Consider the following 20,378-nt stretch of genomic DNA (forward strand, 5'->3'; position numbering starts at 1 on the left):
TATTAGTAAACTTCAAAGAAGAAAAAGAGCAGTGATTTATACGAGTAGTTAACTTATTATCACAATTTATTTATCCACTTTGGGTGGAGTGGTCTGGAAAAGATCTGAGGAGTATGGAAATCAAAACAGTGTGATTCGATTGCTTTATTATCCCTCGATTTCATCTCCTTATTTTATAACTACAAACACTCCATTTACAGTTTTTGGCTTAATATAAAATAATGGTGGATTTCATTACACATGGGTTTTATTCTCTCAATCCTACCTCATTTCCCCATCCCAAACTATTACAGAAAGTAACATAAATGGTTTTCACTTTATACATCAGGTCTTTAGCCTTTGCCCAACCTGCCATTTGCACTGACATCTCTCTGAAGCAATTCCAATGGTGTGACAGCCAAGGCTAATGGCTCCAACACTGACATTTCTGGTAATGTTTATCCACTGACGTCACAGGAAGGATAGCTATTTATTGACTCTCTAGTGAGGGGGAGTAGGGGTTAAAGTCAGATCTTAGCAAACACTGGTTACATATTTGCATAAGTCTGGTACAAAGGAACACTCTTCTTACAAGTCTGAATTTGTGAGAAAGGTAAAACAAAAAATGTTTTTTCCATCAAAAAAATTATGAAAATGTTCAAACATTCACTAAAGGTGAAATAATTTTACAGTGAACCAGTATAGACACCATTCAGACAACTGTTAACATTTTCTTTATGTTTTCTTTATCACATACCTATCCATCCCTCTAACCATCTATTAATCCACCTTACTTTTTTGCTGCATTTCAAAGTATCCTGCAGACATCATTAAATTTTCCCCAAATACGATATTCAGATATTTAACTAGAGTTCAACGTCTGTTCAGTTTGTTATAAATTTACATTTGATGAAATGCACAGATTTCAAGTGCACTTTTGCTGTTTAGACAAATTTAGCACACACTTGTATAAGCAAAACTCCTATTAAGATATAAAACATTTTCAACACCCCAGAAAGTTCCATCATGCTCCTCTTCCCTCATGCCCTTCTCCTCAAAGGCAAACACTGTTTTTTGTTTTTTGTTTTTTTTACCATGGATTAGTTTTGCCTGCTCTAGGATCTCATATAAATGGAATCATACAGTATGACTCTCTTATGTAAGGCTTCTTTCACTCAGCATAATGTTTTTAAGATTATTCCATGCTGTTGTATCAGTAGCAGGTTCTCTTTTATTGCCAAGAAATATTCAGTTACAAGAATATACCAGAGTTTAATATTCGTAAGCCTATTGATGGACACCTGGGCTGTTTCCAGTCTTTGGCTGCTATGCCTAAAGCTGCTATGAACATTCTTGTAGAAGTCTTTCTATGTGCATATGTTTTCATTTCACTTGGGTAAATCTCTAGCAGTGGAACTGCTGGGTCACAGACCAGGGATATATTTAATTTATAAGAAATTGTTATAATTTTTTTCAAAGCAGTTGCACAATTTCACATTCTCACTTATGAGGTAGGAAAATTCAGTTGCTCCACTTCATTGGCAATATTTGGCATTGTCAGTTTTTTAAATTTTAGCATTCTGGTGACAGTGTAGTGCTATCTCATTGCAGTTTTTCAAAAAACAGTAACTAAGATATAACTGACATACAATAAACTGTACATATTTAAAGTATACAGTTTGATAAGTTCTGACATGTATACACCCATGAAACCATCATCACAATCAAGAAAATGAACATACCCACCACTCCCAAAGGTTCTCAGGGCCCTCTGTAACTCTTCCCTCCCACCTCTCCTCCCTGTCCACAGGTAACCACTGCTCTGCTTTCTGCAATTATACATTAGTTTATATTCCCTAGAATTTTATATGAATGAAATCATACAGTATGTACACATTTTTTTGTCTGGCTTCTTTTTCAGTATAATTATTTTGAGACTCATTCATGTTATTGCATATATCAATAGGTCATTCTCTTTTACTGCTTAGTAGTTTCTATTGTATCGATACATCACAGGTTGGTTATCACTTCCTCCAGTGATGGACATATGGGTTGTTTTTAGTTTTTGTCTATAAAAAATAAAGCTGCTATTAGCATTTGTGCACAAGTCTTTGTATGGATATATTTTCATTTGTGTTGGGTAAATACCTAGGAGTGGAATGGCTGGATCACATAGTAGGTATAAGTTTAACTCTTTAAATAAATTGCCCAATTGTGTCCCAAAGATTCTGTAACGTTTTATATTTTGATCAGCACTGTAGGAGAGTTCCAGTTCTTCCACATTCTCACCAATATTTGGTATGGACAGTCTTCTAAATTTTAGCCATAATGATAGCTCATTTTGGTTTAATTTGCACTTTCCTAATGAGTAATCACACTGAACATCTTTTCATGTGCTTATTTGCCATCTGTATATCCTCTGTGGTGAAGCGTCTGCACACATCTTTTGCCCATTTCTAAATTGAGTTGTTTCTTTATTATTGATTTTTGAGATTTCTTCATATATTCTAAAGACAAGTCCTGTATCAGATAAATGCTTTATTAAAAAAGATTTTTCTCTCAGGCTGTGGCTTGTCTTCTCATTCTCTTAATTATTTTTAAAAGGGCAGAAGTTTTAATTTTGATGAAGTCCAATTTCTCTTATGAATCATGTTTTTGGTGGTGTATCTAAAAAAATCTTTGCTTTACTCAAGGTTACAAAGCTTTTTCTCCTTCATTTTCTTCCAGAAGTTTAACAGTTTTACATTTTACATTTAGGTCTTTGATCCATTTTCAGTTAATTTTTGTATGTGATACAAAATATGGGTCAAAGTTCATTTTTTTTGTGTGTGGACATCCAATTGTTCCCGTATGGTTTGTTGAACAGACTATCCTTTTTTCCATGGATCTGACTTTGCACTTTTGTAAACAATCAGTTATCCAGAGCCAGCCCTGATGGCTTAGTGGTTAAAGTTTGGCATGCTCTGCTTCAGCAGCCTAGGTTTGGTTTCCAGGTGTGGAACTACACCACTTGCCTGTCAGTAGCCATGCTATGGTAGTGGCTCACCTAAAACAGGAAGCTTGGCAACAGATGCTAGCTCAGGGTGAATCTTTCCCAGCAAAAAAAAAAAAAAGGAAAATCTCTGTAAATCATGTCTATAGATTTACAAAACAGACTAGGAATAAAAAAGAAAAATCAGTTATCTATATATACACGAGTCTAATTTCTGGATTCTCTATTCTGATCCACTGATCTGTCTGTGCTGATACCTCACTGTCTTGAGCACTGTAGCTTTAGAACAAGCTTGGAAAGCAGGGAGTGTTGGTCCTTCAACTTTGTTCTTCTTTTCCAAAGTTGGTTTGGCTATTTTAGATTCTTTGGATTTTGCTACAAAAAAGCTTGCTGAAATTTTGGTTGGGAATGAATTGAATTGATAGATTTAGTAAGAACTGACAATTTACAACATTAAGTCTTCCAATCCACAAATACAGTATATATCTCGATTTATTTAGGACTCCTTTAATTTCTCTCATCAATGTTTTGCAGCATACACCACTTGTACAGTATACAAGTCTTTCACATATTTATCCCTAAGAATTTAATATTTTTGATGCTAGTGAAAATTACATTGCTTTTAAAATTTCAATTTGATTGTCTGCTGTTAATGTATACAACTAATTTTTGAATATTGATCTTAAATCCCGAAACCTTGATAAAACTTACTCATTAGTTCTAGTAGCTTTTCTGAGGATACCATAGGGTTTTCTACATAATCATGTCATCTGTGAATAAAGACAGTTTTATTTACTCCTTTCTAAATCTAGATGCATTTCATTTCTTTTTCTTGCCATATTACACTGTCTAGAACCCCCAGGACAATATTGAATAGAAGTGGGGAATACAGACATTCTTGCAAAGACATACTAAAGACCAAGCTAATTATTCTGTTTGTCTCCAATACAGAAAAAATTTCAGTAGCTATTGGATGAACAAAAAATAAATGAATGATGAGATTTTGGGAAACAGTCAAGTACTACTTCCTTAAGTGCTATAGAAAGAAAAAATCAGCCACCCACGGAGCATAACAAAATAGTGGGAAAGTTAATAATATACATTATCTGATAAGACCATGTAATCAGAACTTAACTGAACAAAGAGTAGAAAAAGCCCTTCATGTGACTGTTCTCACACTATACTTCTGTTGTTGCTTCCTTAGCTTGGCCAAGCAGTGTTCCCATAAGCATTTAATTAGCACTTACTGTGCTGTTCTAACACGGAGGGACCAAATGGAAATTTGCAAGTTTTAAAAGAATTACTTAAAATACTTCATGCAAATTTTAAAAATGGTATTTGGAAGAGAAACTCAACAATTCTCTAACAATGAGCAATCCCAAAGTGGAAAACATTCTCTCACTGATGTCTTCATTCATCTCTTAATTATGAAGCATAACAAGGATTTTACACTACTTATCTTACTTAATTTCTCTACAGTGTTTTAAAATAATGACTATTTCTACTGTCTTTGATGTTTTCCCATCCACTGGCTCCCACAGCATTAGCCAATCTTGGTTCTCCTGCTGATTTTTAGATTACTTCTTCTTGGTCTCCTTCCCTGATCTCAGGGCTGCGTCTTTAGTTGTCCTCTTTGTTCTACGTCTCTCTGTGATTTTATTCATTAACACATTTAAAGAGTTAAAGCTCTATTTACTTAATGGTGACTCAAATTTATATCCTAAACAATGATCCCTACATCTTATGACACCTGGGAGTCATGATGACACAGTCCTTTCTCTCACCCCTACTCATCTAATGAATCACTAAATCCTGGGTTGTTATGCCCAGATAAGTCAGTTTTTCTCCAAACCCCACTGATATATTCAGATTTTTTTTTTTTTTTTTGCCTAGACCAGGGCAGGCAAACTTTTGCAAAGGTCCCTATTGTAAATATTTTAGGCTTCTTATATTAACATTGTAAGAAAATTTCACTAGACAGGCCTGAAGGCACTAGGAACAGTGCTATACTGGAGGCAGCATAATGTGAATATTGATTAGGAGGAAGCTGTATCCTTTCAGGTAAAAGATGATGGTAGGATGAACTAAAGTAGGGGCAGTGGGACTAAAGACACAGGCATGGATTTGGACAATAGTAAGCACACAGAATTGACGCAATATGGTGAGAGGTGAGGTAGAGAAGGGATCCAAGGATGCCTCCCTGTTTTCTGGGTAGGCAGTGGTCCCATTTACTGAGATAGGGAATATAAAAAGCAGTTTGGGAGCGAGTGGGGAGGAAGACACAAGTAGTTCTGTTTTAAAAATGTTGAACTTCTGGGGTCTGTAAGACATCTAAGTGAAGATATCTAGCGGTTTAACATGCAGGTCTAAACACAGGAATGATGATAATGATGACAATGAAGACAGTTAACATTTACCGAGTGTTTATTATATGTTAGGTAATGTTTTAAGCATCTTACATGTATTAACTAATTTCATTCTTCCAACAGCCCTACAAGGTAGCTACTATTATTATTCCCATTTTACAGAAAATGAAATTAAGCACAGAGAGGTTAGATAACTTGCCTGAGATGACAAGTTGGTAATTGGAGGAGTTGGGAAGAGAACCTAAATTACCTGAATCTCAAACCCATACTTTTAAACATTAGGCTTTACTACCTCCCCAGACACATATTTGGGAATTGCATACATTCTGGAGAGTTGTTGAAGACACAGGAATGAAAATAGCTACAGAATGAAAGAAGAGGGCAGAGGATTTGGGAGTCCTAGCACTCAAAGGATGAGCACAGAAAGAGGGGACTGCAAAGGAGACTGAGGAGTATCTAGAAGCAGGAGAAAAACTAGGCAAGGTAAGTGTCAGAGAAGCCAAGACACAGTGTTTCAAGGAAGAAGTGATCAACTGCGTTTAAGGCTGTAGGGAAAACAGGTCATAAAAAGACAGAAAAGTGTCTGCTGGATTTAGTAACACAGAGATTATTAGTGATTTTGGTGTGAGCAGTTTTAGTTGCTATAGTCAAAGTAATTTAAGGCGTATAAAAAATGAAGATGGTGAGCACAGAACATAGATTACACTAAAAAAAATCTGGTTGTAAAGGGCAGAAGTGGAAGCTTTAGCATGTTTAAAAGTTGAAGAGTTAAATCTGGAAAAATGGGAGAGGAGAAAGGATAATTGCCGCAGAGAAGTTCCTGAGGAAATGGAAATACACTGTGTAGTTAAGAGTGCAGGCTCTAGACTAAAATGCCTGGATTCAAATCTACCCTTTGCTACTTATTAGTTGCCTATCTTAGAAAAGTTATTTAATCTCCCTAAGCATTAATTTCATTGTCTGTAAAATGGGAATAATACTACTGTCTAAGTCATAGATATATTATAAGGGTTAAATGAGATAATGCATGGAAGAACTGGCACATAGTAAATGCTGAGAAAACATTAGCTATTGTTATTACTACGGGATCCAGAGCACAAGTAGAGACTGCCCTTCATTAAGAAGAAACACATTTTTGTCACAGAGAAAAAGGAGGCAATGATAGGAATACATGGCAGGTAAGTTTGGGGTGGGAAGGAAAAGACAGGGACTTCCTTATTGATGTTTTCTACGTTCTTGGTTAAGAACAAGGCAAGGCCGTTTGTTGGAGTGAGGAGCTGCTGGGGGAACAGGAGAGCAGAGAGCCCTGCTGGGAAGTGGTCCAGTGAAATATCAAAAGACCTCTACCAGTGAAAGCCCCATGAGTCTGCGGAGGAGCCCAAATTCACACAGCTCCCTGATTTCTCCATCAGTGCTCAGCAACTCAGATACGGAAGGGAAGAAAGCAGAATGATGGAATATCTCCAAATCAGGTTTTGATGGGCAAGTGTGATGAAAGGATGAGAAGTCATAGGGTATTTTAGGCATTAACAAGAGTGATTGAAGTGATGGAACACGAATTTCAGGTTGGACAGGAAAGAAAATAAAAACAAAAAAAAGATGACATTTTCAGAAAAAGTAAAAGGACCAAAGGACTAGATGTCTTGATGTAGTCAAGATGTAGGATTAGATATGAGGGATATAACTGTGAGCAAAATAGCTATAGTCTAGCTCTCACGGATCTTGCAGGCTGACATATAAGGTAGAAAATTAAACAAGTAATCAGAATTAAAAATAAAATGATGATAGAAGACTATGAAATCTTAAGGGGGTACAATGTAGGAGTACCTACTAGTTGCAGGATTGGTCAGGGAAGGTTTTCTATAGAAAGTAATTGTTAAGCTGAGATCTGAAGGACAAACAGGAGTTAGCCATGAGCCGAGGAGGGAAAAGACATTCTGTACCAACAGCATGAGCGAAGCCCGGATGAACAATGAGCACAAAGAGGCTAGGACTGAGAGGCTAACAGCTTGTAACGGTTGCCTACAAAGATACTGGAGTTACATCAAAACATTATAACCCCAACACGAGATTACTTAAAAAGGAAGGGTAAACAAAAAAATAAGCAGTCACAATGGTGAAAGCAAGACTTAAGATGTTGAAGTAGATTTTAACATGCTGCGCACTTAAGTTCAAGATTTAGCTGAAAAGAAGAATACTGTACCTTTGAACGAAATGTTGGATGAACAAAATAAACAGCCTTCAAATTCCTCTTGTACCTGATTCAAAATAAAAAAAAGTATCAGTTTAAGTCATGCCTAAAACCAGTCACCATTATGGACAATTAATTCTTTGCTTGTGTATATAAATACATTCACAGAGGAAAAAAAAATTCTTGTAATCAGCTCTAGTTTACATATTGAATTTTAGGTGAAATGTCAAAAATAACTTGGAGAACATTTTATTATTTAAAATACCTGTTTTATAGGAGATAATAAGTGTTTCTCTTGGCTGTGACAGAACCGCCTACCAGTAGAACAAAGTAAAATTATATTTAACAAAAAAATGTATTGTATACCACTTTTTTATATGACGCTAGAGTCTCTGGGATCAGGTTATGAATTAAACAACAGTAAATCACTTAAAATTATAGCAAAAATTAGAAACTGAAAGTTTCAATGGTCATATTACAATAATAAATACAGAGTTTACTATGTCCCAGAAATTGTACAAGGCTGTAGACTTAATTCTCATAACAATTCTATGAGCTGAGTACTAACATTGTCTCTATTTTAACCTTCCCAAAGTCCCCCAGCTATCAAGTGGTAGAGCCATAAATTGAACGTAGGCAATATGGCTCCAGAATCCTGCTCTTATCCACTATTCTACTCTCTCCAGATGTGACTGAAATTATTTCAACAGCCTATTAGTCACTACTGGGTCACATAAGGTTAATTGGAGAGGACCTCAGAGAAATAATACAAACTCTTCATTTCACAGTTGAGGCCTGTTCAAAGTTAAAGAGCTGGTTAGTGGTAGAGGCAGAATTACAGTGGAGTGAAGCTTCCTTACACTTATAACCCACATTTGGAGCAAGCTAAAAAGGTGTCTACTAGGTAATAAGAACTTTAATATTCCTAATTAAGAAGAGATTTAATGGGAAGAGAGAAAGATAGTTGGAAATTTATGGTAATTTGTCTTCTTTGTAAACTAATTGTAATACCGATTTTTCAATGCAATCCATAAAGATAATGTGATGCTACCAATAACAAAACAGCTACCATGAGGACACAGTGCTACTTTTGCTTAGGAAACCTATTAATGAGAAAAAAATTTAAAGTAGAACATTTTATCTTTGCTGTGGGGGGTGGGGGGGTGTCATATATACTCCGGTTAAAATTTTCATTATCCCTTCAAGGGAAGTATGGTTTAATGAAAGTAATTTTCTGGCTCCAACTTGGTAGCCTGGGTTCAAGTCCAAGTTCTGCATTTACTGTTGTGAGACCTTGGGCAGTATAGTTCACCTTTCTGAATGTCCATATTTTCCCTTCTTTCAAATGTAGACGATATCTACATTTATCTATCTACAGATAGGACAAAGTAAATTCATATTTGACAAACTTATTGTGTGCCACTTTTTAATATGACACTAGAATCTGTGGGATCAGATTATGAATCAACAAACTCATGGGTCACTAGATCAAATGAAATAATGTTAATAAATATATTTTGATAAGTGTAACACATCTTATAAACCGAAGGTAGTATTTTTGTTATTTTATGTACAAAGATTGATAAAATGACCCCAAACCTTTTTCAAGGTGTTTAAAACCAGGAAAAAGTTTACATATGAACTTACTTAAATGCAAAATAAGCTGCAGTTAAGGAGGGTCTCCTATTATTAAAATACTTATGCATGATAAATATCTTTGTTACATGAAATATCCTTTCAAAGAATACATAGCAATGTTTGCTATTGCTTAATATTAAGAGAGAAAGAAGCTATTTCCCCCCCTTCATAATCTATAAAAATAACTAACTTGACATCAACAACGTCGTAGAGTTTCTTCAGGAAGTCAGAGTCCAGGTGATTGTATTCGCTGGTCAGTGTATGAAAATATACTAATACATATTCCTTCACAGCAATGTGATCCATTACATGGATAAAATATAAGAGAGCCTAGGAGAAAAAGAGGAGCAAAGGTAAAGATGATTTTGCATGGTAGTCTACTTCACAGAGGCCAAGAGATAGGAAAAACTCAGAAGATTTATCTAATCTATGCCCTGGGTACTGCAGATGGACATCTCAGACCAATAAGTTCAATTCTCTATAAAAGATCTTCAGGGGCCAGCCCTGTGGTTAAGTTCATGCACTCTGCTTTGGCGGCCCAAGGTTTTGCCAGTTCGGATCCTGGGCAAGGACCTAGCACCGCTCATCAAGCCATGCTGAGGCAGCGTCGCACGAAGCAGAACTAGAAGGACCTACGACTAGAATATACAACTATGTACTGGGGGGCTTTGGGGAGAAGAAGCAGCAGCAAAAAAAACATCTCCAGGAAGGTCAATCATGCCAGTGTTTAATACTTTTTATAAATGCTACAGCAGGATCCCTTTTTGCCATGTTCTAAGTGATGGAGAACAATCAGTCCCCAGCCTCTCAAATAACTCTTCATATACTCAAGAGTTCTTTGGTCAACTACCAGGTTCTCCCTCCCTAGGATAATGATATCAAAATCATTATAAATAGAATTTCTAGACTTTTAATTATTCTTGAAGTTTCTGCTTGAATTCAATGAAAGCCTTTGCAGTCTCTACTGAGATAAAGACTCATGGCTCTCATGGAATGAAGAATTACTATAAAAGGTCATTATAAGTGATGCCTTACATGGTTCATTTTGAGGGGTAATTTTCTTGGCATCTTTAATGTTGATCTGAATGAGGAAAATGAGAACAGATTTAGTCAGCCGAGAGTAATGGGCTGGGTAGCATTTCTAGGGCTCTGAAAGACTCAAATTCAATGTGACCCAGACTGGTTAGAGAAATATTCCATTACAAGAAGGATGAAATTTAAGAGAAACATTAAACACAAAGCAGAGATACAATATGGGCCGGGCCAGTGTGATCCAGTGGTGAAGCCAAAAACAGTGACAAAGAGGAAGATAAGAGATAACAACTGAAGGATTACTATCAAACAGGCTGTTGCCTAATTCCTCCTCAGGGGGGTCCTTGGCATCAATAGCGGGATTAACATGGATTAGGATCCAACTGCTGCCAGGGCAGACAGAGAAGGGCACTAAGAAAACACAGTGTCTTTCCAGTTGCTACCTGGTTTGGACTTCACAATATAGTTCATTATTTTATATTAAATGATATATCATGAATACCCAAAACACCATGAAAGTGCACACCAAAATCAAATGCTGTGATTTGTTTTTATTGGTATCAATCACATTATTAATGAGGAGAAGGTCATACGGACTATTAATAACACAAAACAAATGAACACAAATAGAAAGTAACGATACAATTCGTATCACTTGAGTTTTTTTTGTGTGTGTGTGTGTGTGTGTGTGTGTGTATCTTTATTATTATTTTTGCTCTTAGCAGATTGCTTCTGGTTCTCTGTCTATCCACTCTCCACGGCCTCCCCAGGGCAATTAAGATACTCATTTTCAGCTTCAACTTCCCCATTTTTAACTTAAATTTTTTTTCATTATAAAGAAGTATAGCCACATGACAGAAAAATATAGAAAACAAATTCTCCCCAAAACCATGAAATCTGTTTTGAGATATTTACTTCCAGTTTTTACCTTTCTGCTTAAAAACAAACAAAAATTAAGGTCAGTGTATATACAATTTAATGTATCATGTTTTCTCCAATTGATACATCATAAACCATTCTCTATAGTACATGCCTCTACAACCATAATTTTTAAGGGTGACAGAACATTCCACTTGTGGATGCATAATAATCACCTATTAGGAATTTAAGTTACAATTTTGTGTTACAAATGAGCCTGTGAGTAACATGCTAGGGCCAGTGCTTTCACAATTTCTTTTACCCAAACACCAGTGACCAGGAGTCTAAGGACTTACCCAGAAGCAATTATCTGCTTGCACTACTGTTTTACCTTAAAATTCTGTGTCATTTTTACACTTTTAAGTACGTAATTTTTTTACTATGGTTAAGAATCACTGATTAGTTAAGGTGATTCTCCTCCTTTGCAGTCAGTTTCTAATAAAACTGATGTTCTAGGAAGATCTTCACATTTATCCCGTGGATTCACTTGTCTCTTGCCTGAGTATTACATTTTGGGTAGTTTCAGGGCCTATAGCTACTTTCACACTTCAGATTATTTCCTTAGTAAAAGTTCTCAGGAATGGAATTACTGAGTCAATGGATGTAACCATTTTTATAGTTTCAATTCATCTTTGATGACAATGATTATTATTTAAAAGTTCTGGCTAATTCCGAAGGTGAAAAAAGATATCTCATTTTAATTCACTTTTTTGGGACTACTAATCAGCTTGAATATTTTCTTATTTGTATTTACCAGTAACACCATTTCTTCTTTTATGAATCATCTAGTTCTGTCCTTTGTCTCCAAATGAAGGGATTATGGACTCATGACATCTCGGGTTAACTACATCTCTGGTTTCTTCTCTTCAGATAGATACTCAAGAGTAAATTTTTCTTTTTTCAAGAAAGGCAGAATTTGATTGTTAGTACAATTATAACACAGAATGATTCCAACCAAAACTTGCCAGTTACGTCATATCCTAAACAAAGCAGCTGTGTTTTTGGAGATCATATTATGGCATTCCAGTACTGCTGCTTCTCCTATAGAGCAAAACCGAACCCTTAACTTACGGAAATGATACGAGCTGACTTGCAGAACTAGGACTCCTGCTCTGCCAGAGATATACGATTCTGCCTCATCTCATATTCCAAGCCCTGATTCCAAATTCATATCCTACTTATTTTTTAAATCAACATTACTTGTAAAACAGAGCCTTTTTAGGGCTTACCTTGTCCATATCTATTAACGTTACAGGAATGTTTCTTCCAACTACCACCATCACTGTGCGACCACAGTTATCGACACCTACAAACAAGAAAAATAATCAGCACCCAGAAACTTTATTCCAAGAGTCTGATTGGTCCTGGGCACTGACCTTACAAAAATATTCTACACAAATGCAAAAGATTGAAAACCAGGAACACAAATTTTTCAAATTTCATCTTCAGATTTCTTTTACTATGTGGAAAACAACACTTTTTTTTCCTTCTAGCTTCATGAGGTTTTGGTGACTGTCCTTAGTTTTACGATAAGGCCTCTTACAGGTTTTAAATCAGAGACAGGCAAAGGTATGGTTTCAGGGCAAAGATCTTTTTATAACAGCTTTTTGTTCAAGCTTACTACAACTTTTAATAACATTAGCAATCCTAGAAAAACTAAATGAAATTCAAATCTGAAAAATTAACAAGTACTGTCTGAAAAAGAAATATAATGGAGAAAGTGGGAATCTGAGAACTTTCACTGTTACATATTTATGTCATAAATGCCATATGTCATTGTCATGTGTCATTATGTCATAACACCATATGACATATATGTCACCATTATATATTTACGTAAGGTTTGAATTTTGTATAGCAAGTACATGGTATTTTTAAAAGCAGAAAAAAATTTAAAAGATAAGAAAAAGGACACTAAGAAGAAATGAAGCAGGCCAATGTAGAACTACAAGTTGAAAATTTTATAGGTTGAAATATTCTTTTTAACATCTCGACGATGAGCAAAAACTATCTTCATTAGCACAACAACATTTTATTCATAGATAAAATGGACAAAAATCAGAGAAAAATGAAGTCTCTAATAGCATGCAAGGTAAGCTCCTTAATTAGTAAGAGAATAAGTTATCATATCTTTAAGCTCACCTGTTTGGTATAAGGCTTTTAGAGAAGCAATATCAGACAGATCCTCAGATCTTGCTTGACATAACCAGCGATTATAACTAGAGAAATAAAGGATACAATTATTATAATAAACCTTTATAAACTAAATTTACAAACTAGACCTGTTTTTATCTTTCCCTGTTCCTAAAGAATAATGTTTTATTGTAAAGTGGAAGGAGTTAAAGAGGTTGTTACACAATGCACAGTCTCTACTATGTGTTATCGATAAAGTAAACACGAGTTACTGAGAAAGGAATGTGTTCATATTACATGATTAAAAAAATCTTATGATCACATGAAGACTACTCATATAAATGGCAAAGATACCAAGTACTCAAACTACCATTGTCTTTTTTTTTAAAGATTGGCAGCTGAGCTAACATCTGTTGCCAATCTTCTTTTTCTTCTTCTCCCCGAAGCCCCGCAGTACACAGTTGTATATTATAGGTGTGGTCCTTCTGGTTGTGCTATGTGGGATGCTGCCTCAGCATGACCTGATGAGCGGTGCCATGTCTATGCCCAGGATCTGAACAGGCGAAACCCTGGGCCACTGGAGTAGAGTGCATGAACTTAACCACTCACCCACAGGGCCGGCCCCTACCATTGTTTTTAAATACTATTATTTTCCTTTACCAAGAAAAATGCAAATAGAGAAAGTCTAAAGCAACAGTAATTCTCAAAAACAGATGTTCATTCAAAAAAGACTTACTGATGGTTTACTATATGATAGGAATTGAGAATGATACAGTGAATGGACAATAGTCAGTACCCTCAAGGAGTTTACTTTCGGAAGGAAAACAGGTAAGTGTACATGTTATGTGGGACCACAAAGAAACTAGGTAATTTTATCTGGGATGTCCAGGTTTATTTAAAGATTGGCTAATCAAACCAGTTGTACTGATACACCATATACCAGATCACAGGGACTGTAGTCTGGCTTTGGCTAAGAGGATATTCAAGCTGGAAGAGATGTTGAAGACGTCAAAGAAGGGAAATGATCTACAAAAGGCCAAGTTAATCTTAGAGTTTCCAGCCAATTAATGGCAGAGTTGAATCTGAAGCTGCACTCAGGTCTCCAGATTTCTGGAGAGGTCAGTACTTTTTCTACTATTGCACACTGCTTTCTTAAAATTCAAAGTGCCACCTACTTGACTGTGAAAAAAGCTTTCAAGGTACCTAAATGTACGCAATGCAACTCTGAAGTATCTAGGTCACATATGGCAACATCCCATAACACAAAAAATGTAAACCAGGAGAGGGGAGACTTGGGTTCTGATCTTCTCATTTTCTGTGCAACCTTAATAAAGTTGTTTCACCTCTATGTGAGGTCCAAAGAGTTTCCTCATCTGCAAAATAGTGTTTATGTAGGACACTTTTCAGCTATAAAGTACAATAACACAACTAAGGATATTTAATAGGAAGTCTATTACATATTGATGATAATCAACAAGTGATATGCCTGCTAGTTTCACAGGAATTGTTATTGCTTGTGAAAAACACACTTGGTATTGCACAGTGCTATAGTTTGCCTTTTTAAATGTGGAAACTTGCCTACCTATGCAAATCGAAAAGTCAAAGACAATAGCTTTTAATTTTGGTAAAGATATAATTTGCAAGTCAAGAAAAGACCACTGGTTATTGTAGTTCTCCCTATTCATATGCACTATTCCATATTTTCACACAGAGTCATTTTCTAGTTTATTTACACTAAATCCCCAATGGTACTGTTTTCTAATTGTTTTAAGGTTAAGCCACCTCCACAATGAGACTAAAGAGAATAATATATCTTAAATCTCGTATGAGCACCACAGATCCTAGCACAAAACCTGTAACAGGAATTCAGTAAATACCTGTTAATTTCTATACTACTCTATTCATGTATTTTTTAGCTCATTTTTTAAAGATTTATTGCATAAATGCAATGCCTGCATCATAACAGCGACTCAAGTCCTTGTTGTATTAAATAATAAACATGAGTATTATTCAAGGCATTTTGGGGCCTGAGAAGAATAATAAAACGCCATTGGCTTCAAAGAGTTTAAAGTATATATATGAGACAGACACATGAAAAACACAATTAACTTTGTAATGAGACAGAATGAGACAAGCAACGTAACAGATGTCCAAATACGCTATCCGTCAAGTATGTATGCTGAGGGGGGACTGGTGGGGTCGGGGTGGTAGTGGAGCGAGGGAGAGTGAAGGGAAGGTGCAGACCTGTTTTAGAACTAACTGCTCCCTTCTTTGTACCACGAAGACTAGCACAAGGCTTCACCCAGTTACTGCAATGTTGGCTTCCGCTCTGTTAGACCACAAGATAGGGAATATGTCTTACTTGTTTCTATATTTCCAGAAAATCTCTAGGGTAGTTCCTGATACTCAGTAATTCTGTGTTCAATAAACTCTGAAAAAAAAATTTTTTTAACTGGAACTCAGGTGCACAAAACAGAATTAATCACCATTGGTTTAAAACACTTTCATCACTGGTACACGCATGATTCTCTTTAAAAATCTGGTTGTCTAATTAGTTATTTTTAGTGAAGTAATAAGCACTCCAGAACCTACCACCCAAAACAAGTTAGTACCCTCACAACAAACATGGTCACTCCCCTCCAATTCCAGCCTCTGCCTCTCTCTACCCATCATCTGGAATCTCAGGTTGATCTTTTTCTTGCTTTCTTCTTTATACCATTCTAATTCATCTGTATGTATTCCTTAAAAAATTATTGGTTGTTTTTAACTATTCAAAAAAGAAAAGTTTATCATGCTGTAGCAACCTTTTGGGTGTTACCTTTTTGACTTATTATATTGCTAAGATTCACCTATATTATTGGATGTCAACACTGTTCATTCATTTTGACTACTATGTATAATGTATTTATACTATAGGAAAACTATAGCTTTTTTCATCCACTCTCATATTCACGGGCACTTGTGCTATTTCCAGTTTTTGCTACCATGAATAGTGCCACGATTAACTTATTTTACGTGTCTCCTGGTATTTGTCTGCATGATTTCTCTTGGGTAGATACCTAGAAGTGGAAGTGCTAGGTTATACGGTATGTTCAGTTTTAGGAGAAAAGGCCAAACCTCTTCCAAAGTGTTGCTAACAATTTATACTTCTACAAGCAATAAATAGGAGATCCTGTGAATCCACATCGTCTTCAACACTTGGTATTAGCAGATGTTTTAACTTTTACCAATCAACTAGGTTTGAAACGGCATCTCATTTCTGTCACTAATGATGTTGAGACCCTGTTAATGTTTACTGGCCGTGTTTTCCTCTTCTGGGAGATGCCTGTTCATACTGTATGTCCACTTTTCTATTGGGCTGTTTGTTCTTTTGTCACTTATTTGTAGGGGTTCTTTATATTCTTGATACTAATCATTTGCCAGTTGTGTGTACTATGGTACTCCCATTCTGTAACTTGCTGTTCACATAAGCTTCACTGCTCCACATTCTAAAGTTCTTAATTTTAATATAGTCAAAACTATTTTTTCTCTTTATGCTTTTTATATCTTCTTTAAGAAACCTGTCCTTTCTTCAAGGTATGACAGATACTAACCTATAACTTTTATGAGTCTTTTTTTTTTAATTTAAGTCCTTAGTCTGTCTAAATCAATTTTAGTGCATGGTGTGAACTCAGAAATAGTATAAACTCTAAATGTTTTTATCCCTGATGTGTGATTAACAATTTGAGATCCCAGGATAGACTTGGTTGGCAAAATCCATATGAACATGTTTATAGGGAGAGAGTTTATAGCTCACATCAGATTCTTAAAGGCTTTATGATTCAAAAAAGGTTCAGAATCACCACTAAGACACTGGTGCTGTCCCAGTTTCTAAGGACCTTGAGATGAATTCCAATACAACAATTCATGACTGCAATTTCACCTGGTTTCTTCTTTATTCTAATTTAGTCTTCTCCATTCCCACTATAGATTGCCTAAATTTAATCTGATTATGTAGTTACATTTTCTCTTTTTTTAAATCAGTATTTGGGAGGAGGGAATAAAAGCAAAAGATATTATTAGCTTTATCTCCTCATGCAATAGAGAAACAATGCTTTTCTTGTTTTCCTCATTTATTCAAAGAATGTTTTAAATTTTCCACTATATCTTATAAACTGCACCTCATTTTTTGTTGTAGTTTCTGTGTTTTATTTCAGTAAAGACATGCAATCTTTCATTTCAATCCACCAATCAAAACAAAAGCTAAAAAAGGAAAATTTCAACTCAAAATGGTTTCTTGTTTTTCTAGAGCTTATTCTAAATAAACAAATTTCTATTACTTGATGTGTGAAATATAATAATCATAGGTAAACAGTCACACAAAAATGTCATAAACTCAGCAAAAGTAGCAACTACAGTGCTCTAAAAACAGAAATACTGAATAGGTAATTTCTCAATAGGCTGCAATCAACTCAGGTTGGATGTTGTCCTCACAAAGCTAACATACGGCAATTTCTTCCAGTTAATCAATTACCAACCACCTGCAAGCCAAACATTAAATGAAGAAAATTTAAGCTAAATTACTCTTAAAAGACCAATAACTAACCCGTTTGTATACAACCAATTGCCCGGGAATAATTTTGGCTTTGGAATTAACAGAAACTTTCCTGACTTCGTGCAACTGCCCCACACTGGCCTTGGTTAAGACCCTTGTTATATAACCTTATTGCACCCTGTAACTTAAATGAATTATTCAAATCAGAATTAGTTTAACATTTCTCTCCTCTGCAAGACCCTAAGCTGCATGAGGAGCTCCATGAGAGAGCTGTATCTGTCTTGCGTATCACTTTATTACATTTGTAGCACAACACCTGGCACATGAGTAAGGGCTCAATAAATACTTAATAATGAATAAGATAAAGTTTTTACTGTGAAAAATGACATAAGAGTTAAAGGCAACTGGATCTTAAGCCAACCAAAGAACACTAATGAAAAATAAAAAAAGTGACTGCAAAATAATTTTAAGAGTTTTAAAAACTATAACTTTGAAAAAGAATATCTAGTTTGCTTCCTAATCTTTGCAAGCAAGCCAACTTCTATCTTATGATACACCCAAATCAGTGTCACAACTGGATAGACCTGGAAATATTAATCAAGAATTTAACATGCCCAATTTTTTTAGATGTTAAAAGGAATTATTACAAAGAGATACTGATGTGGCAAGGCAATGCTATGAAAGGAATGATCTAATCCTACAGCCAATCCATGTAATCTTTAATTTTGTTACTGATGGAAGAATTGAAGCCTTTCAAAAAGAGATATTACTAACTAAAGATCGACTTACTTCAAGATAAAAACATTTATCATTTGCTTAACCTGATCAACTAATATAGTCAACAGAAACCAAATTCAATATGTATAAATAAAAACCTGATTTAAAAAGAATAAGAGAAATAAATTTTTAAAACTACAACTTGCAATCTTAAACATTCAGCATGAGGCAGAGTACACACGTGACTTACAGCTCTGTAATATCATAAACACCTAAACAATTGGTCACCAATTCTCAAACTTCTCGGTCTCAGGACCCTTGCATGTTTTTAGAAATTATTGTGGACCCTAAAGACTTTTTGTTTATGTCAGTTCTATCTATCAATATTTACCATATTAGAAATAAAAACAGAAAACAATTTTACATAATTAATTAAAAAACAATAAAAAACCTATTACATGAACATTAAGTTTTTATGAAAAAAGCTACATTTAGGGAGAAGAGTCACACACTCACATTTTTGCAAATCTGTTAAATTTCTGCTAGATTCTCACATCTCCTTCTGCATTTAATCTACTGCAATATCACATATTAAGTAGCAAATCTCTTAAATTTCTGCTAGATTCTCACATCTCCTTCTGCATTTAATCTACTGCAATATCACATATTAAGTAGCAAATCTCTTAAATTTCTGCTAGATTCTCACATCTCCTTCTGCATTTAATCTACTGCAATATCACATATTAAGTAGCCTCTGGAAAACTTCACTGAACACTGGTCAGAATGAGAATGAAAAGGGCACATAGTCTTAGTAACAACAGAAAAATACTTTTAGTCTCAGAGCCTCCCTGAAAGGGTCTCATGGTCCCCAGACCACACTTTCGAGCTGCTGTTATTATTCTGAAGTATTCTTCAATATAGATAGAAGACCTCATCTTTAAGCATTTCAGACACTGGGCACCTAAATGGGAAATCTGGAAATCTTTTGATTCAAGTGTAGTTTATCACTCAAGGGAACTGAGTAGCAGAGATACCAAGCATTTGTTTCTTGTTTCAGGCTTTGGGAGCCAGAGGCGGTGCTGTTCTCCACGTGTGCAACTACACGTTGACTAGATGTGCACAATAACCTGACTGCTGTTCAGAACATACCCCTGAGAACTGAAAGTAGTGTGGCTCACTCGTGAATTTCCAGAAGTGAGGGACTACTTTATTTATGTCTGCATATTTCAGTATCTAGAATGTTATCTTGTACAGAGTAAATATCCAATGTTTCCTGAAGTGAATGGAGATTGCCAACTGTGTAACAAATCTGAATCTCAACATCAAGGCCTTCTACCAATAAGAAGGACAATGCTTTAGATCCTGTATTCATATTCCTTCCTAGAAGTTACCCCTTTGCTGAGGACTCCTTTCCAGAAAGCCATGGACTTAGTGAATAAAGATTCGCTTTAATACTGGCTTAAACTAGTCATTACAAAGTGAAACAAACTCATTAAAAAGAGAGAGACACAGACAGACAAGTACAAAGTCCAAACACAAAGATAAAAAATTCTAGATTATCTGTGCCACTCATGGAGAAATGGAAAAGGTATGTGGAGGGGGTGTGTGAGACAGAAGACAAGAGAAGAGAAGAGAAGCAAAGTGAAGCAGCTGACTGATTTGAGAAAGGTGCTAACAATGCAGTTCCTTGTACATGAATACAGAAGACTCTAGTCCTCCAACTTCTCCAGTTGATTTGTGTAAGTGGGCTGAAGACGGAGCTAGAGAAGGGAGATATGCTGCAGCAGCCACTTTGAAGGCTCCTCCTCAATTAGCTGTAACTCTGGGCAAGACACTCTTGGAGATCAATTTACCCTCTGTAAAGTAAAAGAAGTCAGA

The 20,378-nt window shown here is 35.6% G+C and overlaps 1 protein-coding gene across 8 annotated transcripts in view; it reads right to left on the minus strand.

The window, feature by feature from the left end:
* The window catches only part of GDAP2 (ganglioside induced differentiation associated protein 2), a 70,292-nt gene that overhangs the window by 12,509 nt on the left and 37,405 nt on the right, over positions 1 to 20,378 (minus strand). For all 8 annotated transcript variants that reach the window (XM_014847709.3, XM_044749461.2, XM_014847689.3 and 5 more), the window contains 4 exons: positions 13,259 to 13,335; positions 12,346 to 12,422; positions 9,357 to 9,496; positions 7,541 to 7,595 (listed from right to left, as the gene is read on the minus strand). In XM_014847709.3, coding sequence (XP_014703195.1) covers positions 7,541 to 7,595; positions 9,357 to 9,496; positions 12,346 to 12,422; positions 13,259 to 13,335 — 349 coding nt within the window. The remainder of the gene's footprint in view (positions 1 to 7,540; positions 7,596 to 9,356; positions 9,497 to 12,345; positions 12,423 to 13,258; positions 13,336 to 20,378) is intronic.

Source organism: Equus asinus, chromosome 16 (assembly GCF_041296235.1).
Source record: "Equus asinus isolate D_3611 breed Donkey chromosome 16, EquAss-T2T_v2, whole genome shotgun sequence".
Classification (NCBI taxonomy): Eukaryota; Metazoa; Chordata; class Mammalia; order Perissodactyla; family Equidae; genus Equus; species Equus asinus.